At 51.2% G+C, this 16,279-nt stretch overlaps 1 protein-coding gene across 5 annotated transcripts; it reads right to left on the reverse strand.

Annotated features, from left to right (window-relative positions):
- Positions 1–2,783: 2,783 nt before the first annotated feature.
- Positions 2,784–14,579, reverse strand: UNC5CL (unc-5 family C-terminal like). Of its 5 annotated transcripts, none has more exons than XM_059177875.1 (10): positions 14,324–14,579; positions 11,815–11,940; positions 10,094–10,539; positions 9,288–9,588; positions 8,326–8,588; positions 7,569–7,670; positions 7,229–7,296; positions 6,269–6,369; positions 5,998–6,111; positions 2,784–4,540 (listed from the first exon to the last, which is right to left on the reverse strand). In XM_059177875.1, the coding sequence occupies exons 2-10, from the start codon at positions 11,847–11,849 to the stop codon at positions 4,318–4,320; spliced, it is 1,653 nt and encodes a 550-aa protein (XP_059033858.1). In that variant the 5' UTR covers positions 11,850–11,940; positions 14,324–14,579; the 3' UTR covers positions 2,784–4,317. The 5 variants fall into 5 exon arrangements, with proteins under 5 accessions (XP_059033858.1, XP_059033859.1, XP_059033860.1 ...); XM_059177876.1 differs by lacking the exon at positions 14,324–14,579 and adding an exon at positions 14,087–14,208; XM_059177877.1 differs by lacking the exon at positions 11,815–11,940.
- Between the last annotated feature and the right edge of the window lie 1,700 nt (positions 14,580–16,279).

Raw genomic sequence — 16,279 nt, forward strand, 5'->3', positions numbered from 1 at the left:
TTCTTCTTCTACCCACTTAAGCCTCCATGTTGCATCACCACTTCCTCATATCAGGGAGATCATATGATAGTTGTCTTTCTCAAGGAACAGTATTCTTATTTTATTTTCAATTTCTTTAAGATTTTTTTAAAAGATTTTATTTATTTATTTGACAGAGATTACAAGTAGTCAGGCAGGCAGAGAGAGAGGGAGGGAAGCAGGCTCCCTGCTGAGCAGAGAGCCGGATGCGGGAGCTCGATCCCAGGACCCCGGGATCATGACCTGAGCCAAAGGCAGAGGCTTTAACCCACTGAGGCACCCAGTGAAGGAGCAGGAGGCTGGCTGAGGACAAAGCAAAAGCTGGCGCCTTGCACCCCCCCTTCACCCGCTCCCCTCCATATGTGTAGCATTCCTCTGGCACCCCTGACTGCCATAAAACGATAAATAGTTAACTTGCAGAGATCACAGTCCTGCAAGGTAGGAGTCTCCCTTGGTTTGCAAATGTCCTTGAGATTTACAACAAAGAATTTACTTTATCAATAGCCCTAATGTCACCCTCCCCTCCATGAAAAACCGAAGGAGGCGGAAGTAGAAGGAAAAGTAAATAAAGTTAAATTTCTTCTAAACCTAAATCTCATTAACAAGGATGCTTGATAGCAGGAATGTAACATTCCACCAGGAGACTCCCAATTGTCTTTACTTGACAGTAACCAGGCCTTCAATATCCTGATAGTGCTTTTTTCACATGCGTGGGCTAACCGGCCAGTTCTGCTTCGCTTTGTCTGCTTTCGCGCGGGGTCCCCTGACCCAATCCACTGACGCCAAGTATGCCCGTTCAAACTGTTAATCAATCAGCTCAGCCCCACCCGAAACTTGTTTGTACCTGTCTATAAAAATCCTGCACCGACCCAGCTCCGGACCTCTCAGCGTTATCCGCAACGAGCGGCGCAGAGGTCCAGGTTCAAACCTGCAATAAACGACCCTTGCTGCTTGGCTTTGACTCACGTCTCTGGTGGTCTTTTAAAGTGGGGGTAATATTCAGTTGGCACTACACCAGGTGCCCAAATTTTTTTTAGGATTTTATTTATTCACTTATTTATTTAGAGAAGGAGAGAGAGAGTGTGCATCTGAGAGAGGGAGGGAGTGTCACGAGGGAGAGTCAAGTGAATGTCAAGCATGCAGGGCTCCATCCCAAGACCCTGAGATCATGACCTGAGCCAAAATCAAGAGCCAGACACTTAACTGACTGAGCCACCCAGACGCCCCTGAATTTTCATTTTATTTCAATTGATTTAATCAATAAAATAAAATGAAAATTCAGGGGCGTCTGGGTGGCTCAGTCAGTTAAGATTTTTTAAACATTTTTTTTAATTTTTAAATTTTTTCTTTTTTCTTTTTTCTTTTAAATTTTAAAATTTATACCTAATTTCATTCTTGGAAAACTTTTAGCTTGTTTAGCTTGTTACAAAAGTATACTTTTTCAGTTGTAAATTTTATGAAACTAAATATTGATCAAATATTTCCAACAAAAATTTAGCACATGTTCAATACAAATCGAGATAATGCTGTAATTGTAAACTATGTACCAGAGTTCAAATACTTTATGAAAAAATAATGTAAAGTATGTCATTAATATTTTTATATTCATTACATGGGTAAATTATAATATTCTGGGCATACGAGGGTAAACAAAATATAGTAACACTGATTTCACCTGTTCCTTTTTACATTTTTTGCATGTATGATTATTAGAAAACACAGAATCAAATATATGGCTTTCCTTTTATTTCTGTTGGACACCATGAATCCATACATTGGTGTGAGTGTCACTCAGCAGGTAGATGGGGTGCTGAAGACACATGTTACTTCTGAATACTGGAGCCTCTAAGCCTACAGACCTAGGCCAATGCTTCCTGCTTATTCCTCTGCCAGCTCTAAACCCCACACAAAGAAGTTTAGGAGGGCTCTACAACATATGTGAGAGCTGAAGTCCCAAGTTTAGTGTTTTAGGAACCAGGCAGGTGGCCTACCAGGAAAAGGGCCAAAGGTAAAGTTACTTCATCCAAGAATGAAGAGTTTGGAGCCAGGAGGTGAGAGCTGTGTTAATTAGCACTAGAGACAGGGCTGAGTGCTAAGTCTCCTAACACCACCCCCCCCAACACTCCAGCCCTTGACTTTGGGTGCTGGCAAATACATGCCAAGCAGGTGTGATTTAAGAAAAGAAGGATCCATCCTCCGGAGATGGGGCAGCCTGCCACCTATCTATGAGACTTCCAAGCATCGATTTCCAGGCACTGGGAGCCCATTCTAAGGAATTCGAGTGGGGGCCAGAAGGCATTCCGTCCCAGCATAGAAACCCCTGTGACTTCAATGCACAATTCCAGAAGACCTGAAACTCCTAAAATAATTCATTCCAGGGTAGGGAGGAACAGGAAATAAAGATGCCTTGGGCTGGTATGAAGAGCAAGGAAGAGACTTGGACTCCAGGAGAGGAAGATGCTCTCAGCAGCCCTATCCTGAGCCAAGGAAGCAAGGAAAGCCAAGGCACCAACCAGGAGGGTGGGACACAATGGAAGAGGGAGGAGGTAGAAGGGCCCCACTCTGAAGGCTCACTCCTAACAGAATGGGAAGTGAACCTCCCTAATTTACCACTCTGAACCCAGACAGTTTTCATTCTGGAAGCACAATCTACAAAACGCTTCCTTCCAACCAGCCCCCGTCACTATAATTTGACCAAATAAAACCATTCATGCCCATATCCAAATTTATCAATTTGAGCAAAATACAGTTAATAACGAAGAAAGGTAATTTTCATATTTTATTATACAATATTGTTTACAAAAGAAAAAGCTTTCATATCTTTTAATTAAATACAAAAGCAAAGCATTAGTGTTGCCAAAGAGATTGTTTGCCTGCCCTTAAAAAAATTAACAACACCTGCTTGCAAACAAAAGTATTACTAGCACTGAGTCAAATCCTTTATTCTCTTCCCAGGCCCCAGCCCACTAATCTCTTTCTTATACAGAGTCTAACACGTAGTAGGGGGTAAATAAATATTCACTGACTGAATGGTGTATTCTTTAATCCCCATTGTTTATTTCCTGACCCTAAACTGGATCTTGATTCATGGGGTAAAATCCTCTCCCCTTATTCATAGGGTAGCCCAGGGTCTTTTCATTGCTTTTGATACATAACACTGGTTTAAAGCTGCCTGAGGGGAAGGACGGGGGTGTTCACGGAGTAAAGGAAACCCTCAAAGGCAGGCACAGTGACTCTGCAGGGTCGGGAAGATGCTAAGACGGAGAGTAACAGGGAGACAGATTCAGGGATGCAGAGGCTGCACGAAATGGTGGCAGCAAAATGAAGACAGAGAGACTGAAAACTCACACAGTTCCAGTTAAAAATATTGGGCATGAGCGTTCATCTTGAAGTTTCTTTTCCATTTTGATGTTTTATGATGGAAATAATAGCAGAGAGAGAGGAAGACGAGGCAAGGATGGGAAGGCAGAGTCAAAGGAAGACAAAGGAGAGGGGTGGACAGCCAGGCACGGCTGACCTTGAACCCTGGTCCTCCCCTCCCATCACACCCACTAGGCAGCTCCTTAATACCTCAGCACCCATGCTCACTTCTGGCTTCTACTGTAAGTCCAGCCACCATCCCCTTCTGGCCTCACCCAAAGATGGCTGAACCACCCCTTACTGTCCCTACTGTCTCTCCAGCATCCTCCATGAAGCCTTCTCACTGCTCCAGCCCACACTATGCTGCCTCCCCTCTCAGCTCCTAAAACACGTCTGTTCATCCCATGCCCACATGTCCTAACCACAGGGCACTGCCCTTTTGGCGTTGACCCTCAGCCCGTGGGTGCATCTTGACTCCCAAAAGAGACTGCATGTTTGTCAAGCTCCAAGCCCCATCTCCTCTACCCCAGGATTCCCCGTGATACCCACTCCGATGCTGGGTGTCACGAAGCGCTCAGTGAATCCCAGTGGACTGGCCAGTCCGCAAGGAGTGCCAACAGAGCAGTCTCCCAGTCCACTGGTCAAGGAGTTTCCCGGAGGCCAGGCAAGCCTGACCATCCGCTGGGCTCCTGCGCCCCCTGCCGGCCAGGATGGGACCTGTTCGCAGGACCAAGCGGGTCGCAATTGTGGAGGAGGCGGGCAATGAACAGCACCCGTGCTTCGCGGTGGCCCCAGGCACTGTCGCAGGGTTCTGATGAGATGGAAGGGCAGGACCAGGAGCACCTGCTGCATTCTTCCTCAATGTCAGGGCCACCACCACCACCCCCCCCGGGGCCCAGAGTGCTGCAGACTGCGGCCCGCCCCGCCGCCTGGGAGCGCTCAGAGCTTCTCGTCCAGCTCCAGGCCCTGGTTCTCCTGGGCGCCCCCGCGGACGGGCGCCGGGCTACCGCTGTGCGTCCCGCTCAGGTAGTTCTGGATGGCCGAGGCGCAGTCCAGCCGCTCCATGACGGTCATGAGGTAGTGCAGCTCCTGCAGGCTGCCGTTCTGTTCCTCGAATAGCTCCAGGATGGCTGCGGCGGGGCTGCGCTGGCAGGACAGGAATCTGGCCGGGATACAGGCTTGGTGGGCGCGCTGTGGCCGGATCTACCCCATCCCCCTGCTCCGGCCCTTGTCCTGCTCTTAACCTGCCTTCAGGGGACTGGGGTGGTGGATGGGCCCGGGGCCTGGAGACCTGAGATTATGCTGGCTCAAAGCCTACTTCTCTCTCTAGACCCCGGTTTCTTCCTCCTTCACCCAGTGCTTGGGCAAGAGGGCCTCTAGGGTTGCTTCCATCTCCCATGATCTTAACTGCTTTCTCCACGTCCCCCACCCCAGACACACTCTCGCCTCCTCCTCCTTCTCCCCCAGGCCACCACATCATGCCCACCCGTGAGGAAACAGTTGTTCTAAACCATGGCTTCGCCAGGACCCTTCCCTCTTCAAAAATATTCCAGAGTCTCTTTCCAGTACTAGCCAAGCCCATACTCCAGACCCTCAACTTATCTACAACTTGGTGTTGCTGTTTTTTCCTGACCTTTTCTCCCAATCCCAATCCCAAACCTTCCTGCTCTGAGCCTATTCCTTTCCCACTTTGCACACCACACCCACAACCAGGTGTGCTACTCCCTCCCAGCAGAGGGGCAGCTCCCCCCTTCCCTACCACCTCCTCCCTAAAGCCCTAATTCCCACCTCCTAGGTGGAGACCACCTGCACCCTCCAGTTCAGACTTTTGGTCTGAGCGACCCCACATCTTCGTGCTTCTTGCTTTAGCTGTTGTGTCTCTGTTCTCAACTTGCTATGCAGCAGTGGATATATACAATACACAAATATGTACAAGAAACCCTGCCTTTATTGTTTAGGCTCTCTGTACCTCTTACTAAGGTGTGAGTTCCTGGATGCTGGAACCAGGTCTCATTCACCTTGTATTCCAATGCTGAGCATAGTTTTCCAGGACACTTGATAAATGTGGGTACTTGATAAATGTTTAGCAAACAGGTGATTTTTAAATCCACTCTGCTTTCAGCTGGGTCCAGCTTTAGTCCCGTCTCCTGGGTGAAGTCCTTCCTGACCACTGCACTCATAGTCTGGGTTCCGGAGCTTAGTTCAGAATTGTTCTCCTACTGATTGCTGTTGACAGAGACCATGGTTCTATTGCCTGCATTATTACTAACATTTACTGAATTAACATAGGCCAGGCACTCAACTACATGCTTTGTATACATTATCTTATAGTCTGCGTTCTACCCTTCAGGGCACAGCATGCCAAGCACTTAGTATGTACCCAATGACTTATAAGTTAATTGATTCATTTTTTAAATATTTATTGAGCACCTACTCATGAGCCAGGCATCATTCTAGATACTGAGAAAATGGTAATAAACAAAAAGAGCTGCTCTATTGTGGGAAACAAGATAGGGAATAGCCATTCTCTGACTGACTGTGCTGCAGTCCTCAAGGTGTCCCAGGAGCCCACCACCCCAGTCCACCCCCTCTCCCAACTGCCGACCTCGTCCCTCTTACCGGATTTTCATGCCACAGAGCCCCAGGTGGGAGGCCAGCCGACGCCAGTCATTGCCCGTGATGCTGTTCGGTTCCAACAACATCTGCAGTTGCTCAAAGAGTTCTGGGGGCAGCCTGGGGTGGGAGAAGTTGGGTTCTCAGAGGGGAGGATCAGAGAAACCCAGTCTGTTCCACACACATCCCAAATGGTGTACATGCCCTGCAGGAGCCGGGGATAGGGGAGAGAATCCCAAACGTCCCGCCACCAGTAGCCCAAGCAACCCCACCTCACCTGTTGCACGGGGGTGGTTGAGAGACAGGGGGTGGAGCCGCCCAGGACTCTTCCTCTGATGCCTGGAATCTGAGGATTTCCATGTACTTGGTCTCCAAGCCCTAAGCCAGCAGAGGATCAGGAACACACTTAGGGATCGTGAGACTTCCCCTGAGCAAGAAACTGGGGAACCTGCCTCCATTCCTCAGATCCTCAGCCTGTCACCCAGAGCTACTCTACCAAGAGCTACTCTACCAGAAGATACAACTGCCCCACCTAGCGTCGCTTCCCCTCTGCTCCTCTGACCCCAGAACTTCCAGCTTTAAGTTTGTCTATTGAGCTCTTTGAGATATGAAGCCAAAGAGGGCACAGCCTAAGAGATCAGAAGTCTTGGTGAGGTCACAGGGCAGGGAAAAGTCAATCAAAGGTCGGGACACTGAACTCAGGCATGTGCCTCCTTCCCTCCATCCCTTGGTCCCCCCTTGCAGGTGACAACCTGAACGGTACTGGCCTACTCTCCACTGAGGCGCCACCACGGCTCCCCAAAGACTCTCAACACTGATGTCTTCAACTCTTCCCCCTCGGGAGAGTGGGGGGGGACTCTCATCCCACCTACTCAAGCTCCCCCCTCCCCAGTCGCTCTCCACACTGAAGATACACAATATCATCTCTCAGGTGCAGACAGTCAGCCTAGAAAGAAACCACTTTTCTCTGATGCTCAAGTTCCTCTGGGCTAAGAAGTGGGCTTAATCGAGGGTTTGGTTCTTTTACCCTCCTACTGGATTCATCCGTGGATAGACAAGAGAGAGTCAGGGATGGAGGGCAACTTGGAGGCCAGGTGGTCTCAGCCCCTAAAAGAATGCCATCCACCTGCTTGATTATGTGATTAAGGCCAGACTTACTGGGCACCAGACTCCTCACCCACTTTGCCCAGGGCTCCCCCAAACCTTGCCCTTGCTTTGCCCCTCAGCTCCAACTCACATCCTGGAAAGTGTGCATGGTGACGATGATCTCACTGGTAAGTGTGGAGCAGTCATCATTCTCATTGGCTACAGAGGAGAGGACATGGCAGGTCAGCAAGGGCAAAGCCTGACATAGGGAGCAGGAGAAGTGAAAGGGACTCCACAGACAGGCTTTCAAAATCTGAAGGCACTGAGCAAGATGCTCTGTCTTGCTCTCTACAAAGATCAGTTGTGGCTCCTCGCCTTTTAGAGAAGGTGTGCATGCATGGCTGACCAAATGAGGAGCTACAGGGGGTGGGGGGAGGTGGAGGCTTGGGAAGAAGGAGAGGGGAGGAGGTGGACCGGGTCTTCTGGACTACCTGCTTTTCTCCGGAAGCAGAAGGAACGGAAGGGGCACTTTCCATGCCAGATGTGGAGATGGGGAACCAGCTGGCAACTGCTCTCATCCACATTCTCCCAACCTGGAGAGGAGGCAGAGTGGAGGGCCTCAGAAAGTGGGGTCTTCCACGAGTGTTTGAGGACGTCTACTCTGCGGCAGGTGCCATGCAGGGTACAGTGGGGAGGCATGAGGTGGGAGCAAAAGCACGAAGGTGTCTCGAGTGGATTTGAATCCTCGGGGCCTGGACAAGGACTCTGTGAGCAGCCTTCTCTTACTACCACACATCTCCCACACACACAGCACACAGGCCTCCCACCTCCCATCCACAACCCGCAGAAGCAGCCATGCATCTGAGCTCTGTCCGTGAACCACACAGATGTCCTCGGACCTGTGCGCAAGTGCAGCAGCCTGTGCCACAAAGGAAGGGGGGAGCAGAGAAGACTGGGAGCCCTCCTCAGAACTAGCCCCAGCCAGGGGAGGCAATAAAAGCCTCCCCTCCCCTTGCCCCTGCATCATCCTGTCCTCCCATGGAGGGGCCAGGACCAAATGGACCACAGAGGAAGGAAGTGGACAGAGCCCGGGGCTCCCGCAGGCAGCTACAGAAGCCAGAGATCCCCTTGGAACCCCTTCTTTTGGAAGCCAAAAGAAACTTGAGGTTCCCAGATTTCTACCCAGGGGAAGCCCAGACCCCCTCCCTCTAGTGGGGCCCCTGCAACCCAGGCCCCCATCTCACTCACCCTCAGAGATGTACGTGAGCTTCAGGCACTGGTCCCCGCGGGCCCCTGTGAAGTCGAAGAGCTGGCAGGGCCCACGCAGGCGCCCCCCATGGGGCTGCTCATTGGTCACGGCCCACTGCAGGGCGCAGGGTGTGTTGTTGAGAAAGTAGATGCGCAGCTGCAGGTGGGACTGCCCTGGTGCCAGCGGTGAGCAGAAGATAGCCAGCTGCAGCCATTTGCGGGCGTCCCGGCCCGCAGGCACCTCCAGCACACAGGTGTAGAGACTGCAGGGAAAGATGGGGACCGGGGAGCTGGGAGCCCCATGCACCTGCCAGCTGGCTCCTAAAGCACTAGGAGCCAAGGAGCGCAGTCAAGGGGGGAAGTGAGGGGCAGTCAGGCAGGTAGGGAGACGAAATGTGAGTCACGTTGAAGTGACCATCACAGAGTGGAGGAAGGGCCAGCAAGACTCCTCCATTGTGGGAGGGAGGAAAGGTGGGCTCAGGGCCACTGTGATTCAGCGGGGTCCTACACACGGCTGGCCCTGTTGTGCTCAGGGGGAAAGAGAGACAGAAGTACCTAAGATCCTGGAAAGACAGAGCTAAGGGCAGACATGAGATGGGAGGGGGTCTTTGAGAACTGGAGGGGACAGTCTGCCCTAGCCCTAGACGGTCCTGAACAGGGGCACAGGGTAGACACAGACAAGTTTAGAGAGACAAAGGTAGGGATGGGACAGACCCTTCTAGATGGAGGACTGGGGTGGTAGGTGTAGACGGGCAGAGAGCCTGGCACAGGGGACACAGTCCTAGACAGGGCTGGAGTGGGACAAGCTGTCCTACACACTAGGACAGAGGGAACAGGAAGGGCCACGGAGAGTGAAGGGATTTGCAGGCCGTCTGGGAGAGATCAAGGAGCAGTTCCATACAGAAAGTGGAGGATGAGGCCAACCGAGACAACGGGCAGGAAGACTGGGCCGATGGGCCTACCTGAAGTGGGAGAGCTGGATACGACACTCGTCCCTGGAGGTGTGGGCCCCAGGCCGCCCCAGGGGTCTCCAGGCCTTGGCATCGAGCAGAGTTGTGTTGCTGCTGTAGGTACGAGCATGGCTGGGCTCCTGGGCACAGTGCTTGAATGTGAGGGTGCAGGGCTTCAGGAAGGAGGCCCCATGGGGGCCACACGCCACCACAGGGCTCACCAGCCCCTGGGCTCGGGACAGTGATGGGGCATCCAGCAAGTCCCACACCAGGATCAGGGACACCCTCTCCTGGCGGCCCACAGCCACAGCTCCTGGGGAGAACAAGAGTTGAGATGGGCCAGACGGGCAGGCTCACCCAACCCCACAGAGGCCAGGCCACAGTGGGAGGGGAGGTGGGACAGGAGCCCAGAAGAGAGATTGCCTAGCAGGGCACATGGGGAGGCAGTGTGCAGGGAGAGAAAGACTGAGCTGGCTTGTGGCGTAATCCTGAGCAGGTCACCCCCCCTTCACTCCTGGGCCACCACTAGCCCTTACGGGACTAGTGGGAATTTGCAAGAGGTGCTCTTGCTCCAGACACTTTCCATAACTGAGAATTGTCATAACACACTGTTCATTTCCACCTGGCACTTGATTTCCTGTCAGGGAGTTGTCATAAAAATATGCAATCTATCCATCTTTGGAGTCAATGAAGTCATAAAAATATACATACTTTTCAAGATTATGGAGATGTCTATGAATGATGCTCCCTGAGGCACGACACCCTTGTACAACACACAAGGAACAACTCCAGGCTGAGAAGGGAGAAGGTGCTGTTACCTGGTGGGATGAGCAGAGAGATGCCCATATCCTGGAGCATCAGGCAGCCACCACGGTGATCCACCTCTCGAGCTGAGAACACCAACAACTTGTGCATCAGCTGACGGATGATGGTCTGGCCTTGAGTGGGTGTGTGCAGTTCCTGGTAGAAGGCGGCCATCTCCGGCAGTGTGGCCGGTGCACACTGCCTTGAGGACTCATTTTCCGGTAGGGGAGTGGGATGGGCTACTGGCTCCTCTTGGCTATCCAGCTTCCAGCAGGCCCCCAGCAGCCAGCGAGGACAGTGCCATCGAAGGCACTGGACCAGAAGGAGGGCACTCGCCACCGGGACACCCACCAGCAGTAGGAAGTGGGCCGGTTGGAAGGCACTCTCATCAGAGCACATCCGCGTGGTCCCTTGATGCTGCCAGTTCCCCTGCACCCCTGGGCCAGCCAAGGCCAAGGACCTGGAGGAGGAAAGAGGCCGTGCCAGGTAAGCCTTTTCAATGTCCTGGAGGCCAAGACTTAGCTTCCAGCCGGCTGCACTGAAGGAGCCAATTGTCTTCATTCCAGTGCATCCTCGATTAATACCTTTAACAAAACTTCCCCTATCTCTGTCTGACTCAAGAACCTGCCATGGCTCCCCATGGCCTAGTATATCACATTTAACTCCCGTGAGGAGGATGTAAATTCAAGTGCCACCTTGGCCACTGGCTGAGAAAATGTGTCCTATTGCTTACTGTCCCTCAGTTTCTGCATCTGTCGGAATACCACTCTTGATCTTCACAGAAAAATCTTTAAGTGGAATAGCAAGTTACAGAGAACTAGACATCCTCCAACCCCATTAATGTAAATAGCAGAACTGTAGACAAGTGTAGATACATATTTACAGGTGTATACATGCCAACCACAGAGAAAGTTCTGGAACAGTACTATGCCGTAAAAATATAATGTAAGTTGGGGTGCCCAGGTGGCTCAATCAGTTAAGCATCTAGGATGCTTATGATTTTGGATCAGGTCATGATCTCATGGGCCACAAAATCGATCCCTGGGTTGGCTCCATGCTCAATAGAGAGTCTGCTTGGGATTCTCTGCCTCTCCCTCTGCTCCTTCCCCCATCACTCTTTCTCTAAAATAAATAAAACATTTACATATATATGTGTATACAGACACATATATATATAACCTTCCATATATAAATCTTTAAATATATATGTTTATATGTAATATATATTTTATACATATGTAAATATATATTTATTATATATAACATATATAAAATGTAAGCCACAAATGCAATTTTAAAATTCTAGTGGCCATAATAAAAAGGTCAAAAGAAATAGGAGGAATTAATTTTAATAATATATTTTATGTACCTAACCCAATATATTCAAAATTTCACTTGGGAGGAAATCAATGTAAAATTACTGAGATATTTTACATTCTGTTTTCCCACTAAGCCTTTGAAGTCCGTGTGTATTTTACACTCACAGCGCATGGCAGTTGGGACCTACTAGAGATTCCTGTCTGGAGCAATGCAGGTCTGAGAGGACTCACCCCATGCTATTCCCACCAGTCACTACTGAAACAGACAGGAAATTGAGAGGGTGGAAGGTGTGAACTAGGACTTTCAATTTTCTTAAACTCTTTTTCCTGAATTTGAATTTTTTCAGCCCAGGCACATATTTTATATTAACTTTGTAATTCTTTTAAAACGCTACCAAAAGTTAAACAATAATTACCGCTCAAGGTGATTGTGAGGATGGCATGAGATCATGGGGAAAGCATTTGCCGATGATAAAGCCCTGTTTCTTTAGGCCCCACCTATTGCCAGAAAGGTCAGAAGGTAGCTCACAGGAACCTGTGAACTAGAAAGAGTAACACACTTAAACATGGAAGCAAAATGAGAAAGAAAACCAAAGTTTTCTCCAGTGAGGCTGGGCAAAAGCAGGTGCCCACTGCCTGCCTACCTGGTTACCAGCGGGGTCCTCAGACTGGAACCGCGCTCTTCCAGCAGCTTTCCCATATGGTTGCCAGACCTTCCTGCGGCCCTCTAGAGCCTACCGCCCTCATCCTCCCTGAATCTCCAACACCCTCACTCGGGCCAAGCTGGGGTCCTCACACCCGCCTAATTCCAGCCGCTGGCCCTTGCTCCAGCTGTTCTCCCCATCTGCTTTACCTACCCACCTGGACCCCCTCCTGCTCTACAGCGCCTCCCTGTGGTTCACCAGCCCTTGACACGCTCACCCCTCCCAAGTTTCTCTCCATGGCCATCCCACCTTGCAGAAGGACCCTTGACTCTATACTGTCACATTTCCTGAGCACCAGCTGTGTACCTCGAACTGTGGGATAAAGATGATGTCTCAGGAAGCACCTGAGAGAATATGATTCATTTGCTCTGTAACCGAGTTCTGGGTGGCATCATAGCCTCTTTCAAAATCCTGGAGATCCCCATGGTTAATTCACTGGGATCTGCACTAGAGAGAGGCTTCTGGCATCCGTTCCTCCCCACCCCCTTCGCTCACACCCCAACCGGGAGCTGAGGCCTCTCCTCAAGCTTCCAGGTCCTTCCATGCCCACCTTTTTCCTTCCTTCCTTCCTTCCTTAGGGCCCACGAAACCCAAGCCCCTTTCCTTGGGTCTTCCCAGAAAGGGGCAGAAACTCCTCTGTAGCATCAGGATTAAGGACTGTGGCAGGATCTATTCCCCCCACCCTTACCCTGTCCCCACTGAAAATAGAGACAGGAAGGAAGTTTTGACATTGCTCCCTTTGCCTTTCAGTGCAGCCCTGCAGACACACTGTAGCAGCCTGCTTCAGCCAAAGCCCCTTGCAGGGCACATGAGTGAAGTGGGTGAGTTGGCAAGGCCCCACATCTGGTGGAAAAGGGGGCTGGAGCAGCCAGTTCCCCTTCACGCTGTAGCCATTCCAAAAGGTCCTCCAACATGAAAAATAATTGGAATTATAACTGCAGTAATACTGGTTATCATTCATGGAGCTCTACCCCATGCCACTGTGTTGGAGCACTCTATGTGGCCCATCTCATTTGATTCTCATAGCAGCCTTGTGAGCTGGGTGTTAATTTTACCTCCGTTTCCCAGATAAGGAAGCCAAGTTTTCTCCCCACCATGGAGGCGTATGGGAGATTATTAAGCTACAACTGAAGGCAGAGGGAAGGATGAACAGAGATGATGACTGTGTTTCAGAAACACTACCTTTCTCTCCCTGCCCCCTGTTCCCCCCTGGGTCTTTCTTCCTTTCCACTTCTAGAGGAAGTGAAGTTGGAAGAGAAAGAAACAAAAATAAAGTAAAAATAAATGGAAAGACCCAAAAGGGTCTTGGTTCCACGGTGCGGGACGACCCCCTCCCCTTGCCCACAAAGGCACCGGTGGCTAGTTAACATGAAAGAAAGGAGGGACTCCGCTGTTTCTGGAGCAACAACCTTCCTGGGGCCTCCAAAGACCAGAGTCCAAATCCCCTCCACCCCATTGGATGGCGCAGCAGAGTCTGCCTGCCCAGCCTCCCAACCTGAAACAGTTGGCATATTACTCCCCAAGGCCCCAAGGGGCCTCTCATGGGCAGCCCATTCATTAACTCTCCCCCAGCTCGGCCCCCTTTCTCCCAGGCTGAGAGATCTCCAAGCTGCTTGGCCCTCACTCCATCCTCCCCTTAACTCTAGGAGGAGGAAGGGTCCTGAATCTACAGCAGGCCAACCAGATAACTGTAGCCTAGACCTTCTCAAACCCATGCCTGCCTCCTTACTACCCATGGCTCCAGTCTGCCTTGCCCATGACCCCAGACTATCACGGGTAGCAGGTCCCCAAGACAACAGTGCTTTAGAATGCTGACATCACTTGTCCCTCAGAAGTTGCCTCCTCCAGCACAAAGATCTGGATTCCTGCTGTAACACTCTGCTCATGTCCTTTGAGGTAGCTCTCAACCCTTGTCCCCCATCACTGGTTCTTACCATGCCTACTCAAACCCTGCTAGCTCATTACTGAAACACATAAAAAGTACCAGACGGATGAGTCCAAGCCTGCCGTGGGCAGCGTTCATCAGCATAGTCCACATTTCCATAGTGCATACAACAGGCTCCCAGATCCTCACGCCCACTGAGCACTTGTCCCTGCCCTCTTCTCCTCTAGCAGAGGCTCGCCACACTCTGGCTAAGCTGGCCTTATTGAGCCCCAGGTAGCCCCATTGCAATGCCCACCCTGCCCCCGGCTGCCCCGGGGGCGGGGGGGCTCACCTTACCGTGTAGGTGCTCTCAGAGGCTGTTGGCTTGCCCAGGAACAGTAATTCCTTCTCTGGGAAATCAGCCAGACCAGGTCACCAGGCCAGCAGACAAGGAGAGGTGGGCGGGGAATCCGGGCAGGAGTGGCCCAGAGCTTCCCGGCAATGACTTGCCTCCCAGAGCCCTAAAGAGGGGTGAGGGAGTCTGTCCCTATCTATTGGCAAAGTCCAGCTGAGCTCCTGGAGGAGTAGCTGAGGATCCCAGAAGTCAGTCTGAGTCTGCAAGGGAGGGGACAAAGAAAGAGAAAACCCCCTCCCTACAGTGCCCTCTGCTGGTGAGTGGCTGCTCCCACCAGAGGCTAGGGTAAGGGCAGAAGGTAAGAGGAGGGAACCCTGACAGGAGCTTCTCAACAGCAGCATGCACACAAAACACATGAGGGACAGGGTGAAAAGGGGGGTTCTGATCCCACATATGTCTGAGCTGGGGCCTGAGATTCTGCATCTCTAAGAAGCTCCCAGCTGATGCCAGTGCAGCTGGTCCAGGAGCTTAGACCATGTCTAGTTGCACCCTTTCCTGCACAGACATGAGAGGAGGCACTGAGAGGGTTAATGACTCACAAGGTGCTGGCAGCCTTGGGGTGTTCCCCTATCAGCTTCCTGCCCGTGTGCAGTGTGCAGCAGCGTTGGCAGGAGCCCTGAACTTGGGGGAGAGCAGACTTTGGGCTGTTTGCCAGCCCGAGTCCTTTCATAGAAATTCTGCCTCAGAAAGATAGTGCCAGTGGAATGAAAGATCCCCGTGAAGATGGATTTTCCCAGCTGTTTGCTGCTGTACTCTTAGCTCCTGATACAGCCTGGTCCATGGCAGGTATTGAATAAAGACTTGTTGAATGAATGCGTGGACCCACTCAGAGAAAAGAGGATGTGTTCTGGCCCCAGACTACGGACACTGAACACACGCGACTCATCTATTGGCTGCGTACGCTTAGGCAAGTTACTCGACCCCTCTGAGCCTCCCTTCCCTTGTCTGACAAATGCAGATAATATGATCTACTGCATGAGGGCTAAGCATGGTCATTATTGAGCTAATAACTGTAAAATGCTCGCCACAAAGTAGATGCCCAGTTAAGTGGTAACTGTTGTCACGGCGGGCCCCGTGGGCTGGCCTCCTGCTGTCGAGGACCAAGGTGAACTCCCCAGACCCCCAGGTATCAATCATCTCGTAGAACATAAGTAAAGCCCCTGCTTTCATCTCAGTTAATGATTGCTCAGCCTCTTGTCCCTGACTGCAACCTCCTCTCCTCTGCTGCCTTCCCCAGGGTAGAAGCCAAAGGATAGGATAAACACCTCCCAGGGCTAGCTAAGTCCCCGAAGTGGAGAGATGGGGCAAAGGAATGATGGAGAGCCATCAGCCTGGGAAGGGGACCTCAAGAGTAAAGGACGAGCAAGGGAGAGATCTTCAGAAGTTTGTTGGGTTTTTTAAAGATTTTAGACATTTTTCTTAAGATTTAAGAGAGAAAAGAGAAATCACAAGTAGGCAGAGCAGCAGGCAGAGAGAGAGAGGAGGAAGCAGGCTCCCTGCTGAGCAGAGAGCCCAATGCGGGACTCAATCCCAGGACCCTGAGTTCATGGCCTGAGCAGAAGGCAGAGGCTCAACCCACTGAGCCACCCAGGTGCCCCTGTTCAGAACTTTTATAGGGACAGAAAAGGCGGGTGTTAGTCTTTGCTGGACAAGGCTCTGTATGAGTCACACAGGAGGCTGCTTTCTCCTCTGAGTCATGAAGTTATAGGGGTTTGTGAAAATCTGTCAAGCTCGAGTTCCAAGCCGGGAAGGAGCATGCCAACTGGGCTATAACAAGAGGCTGCGTCCATGTATCATGAACTCATTTCCAAGCTGCTGGCACTTGCTTCACGTGGGAGGTAACCCCTGTTACAGGAAGATCCTGGGGAAATCTGAGGGTCCCCACCACCCCCGTGGAC

The sequence above is a fragment of the Mustela lutreola genome, chromosome 6 (assembly GCF_030435805.1).
Source record: "Mustela lutreola isolate mMusLut2 chromosome 6, mMusLut2.pri, whole genome shotgun sequence".
NCBI classification, from domain to species: domain Eukaryota; kingdom Metazoa; phylum Chordata; class Mammalia; order Carnivora; family Mustelidae; genus Mustela; species Mustela lutreola.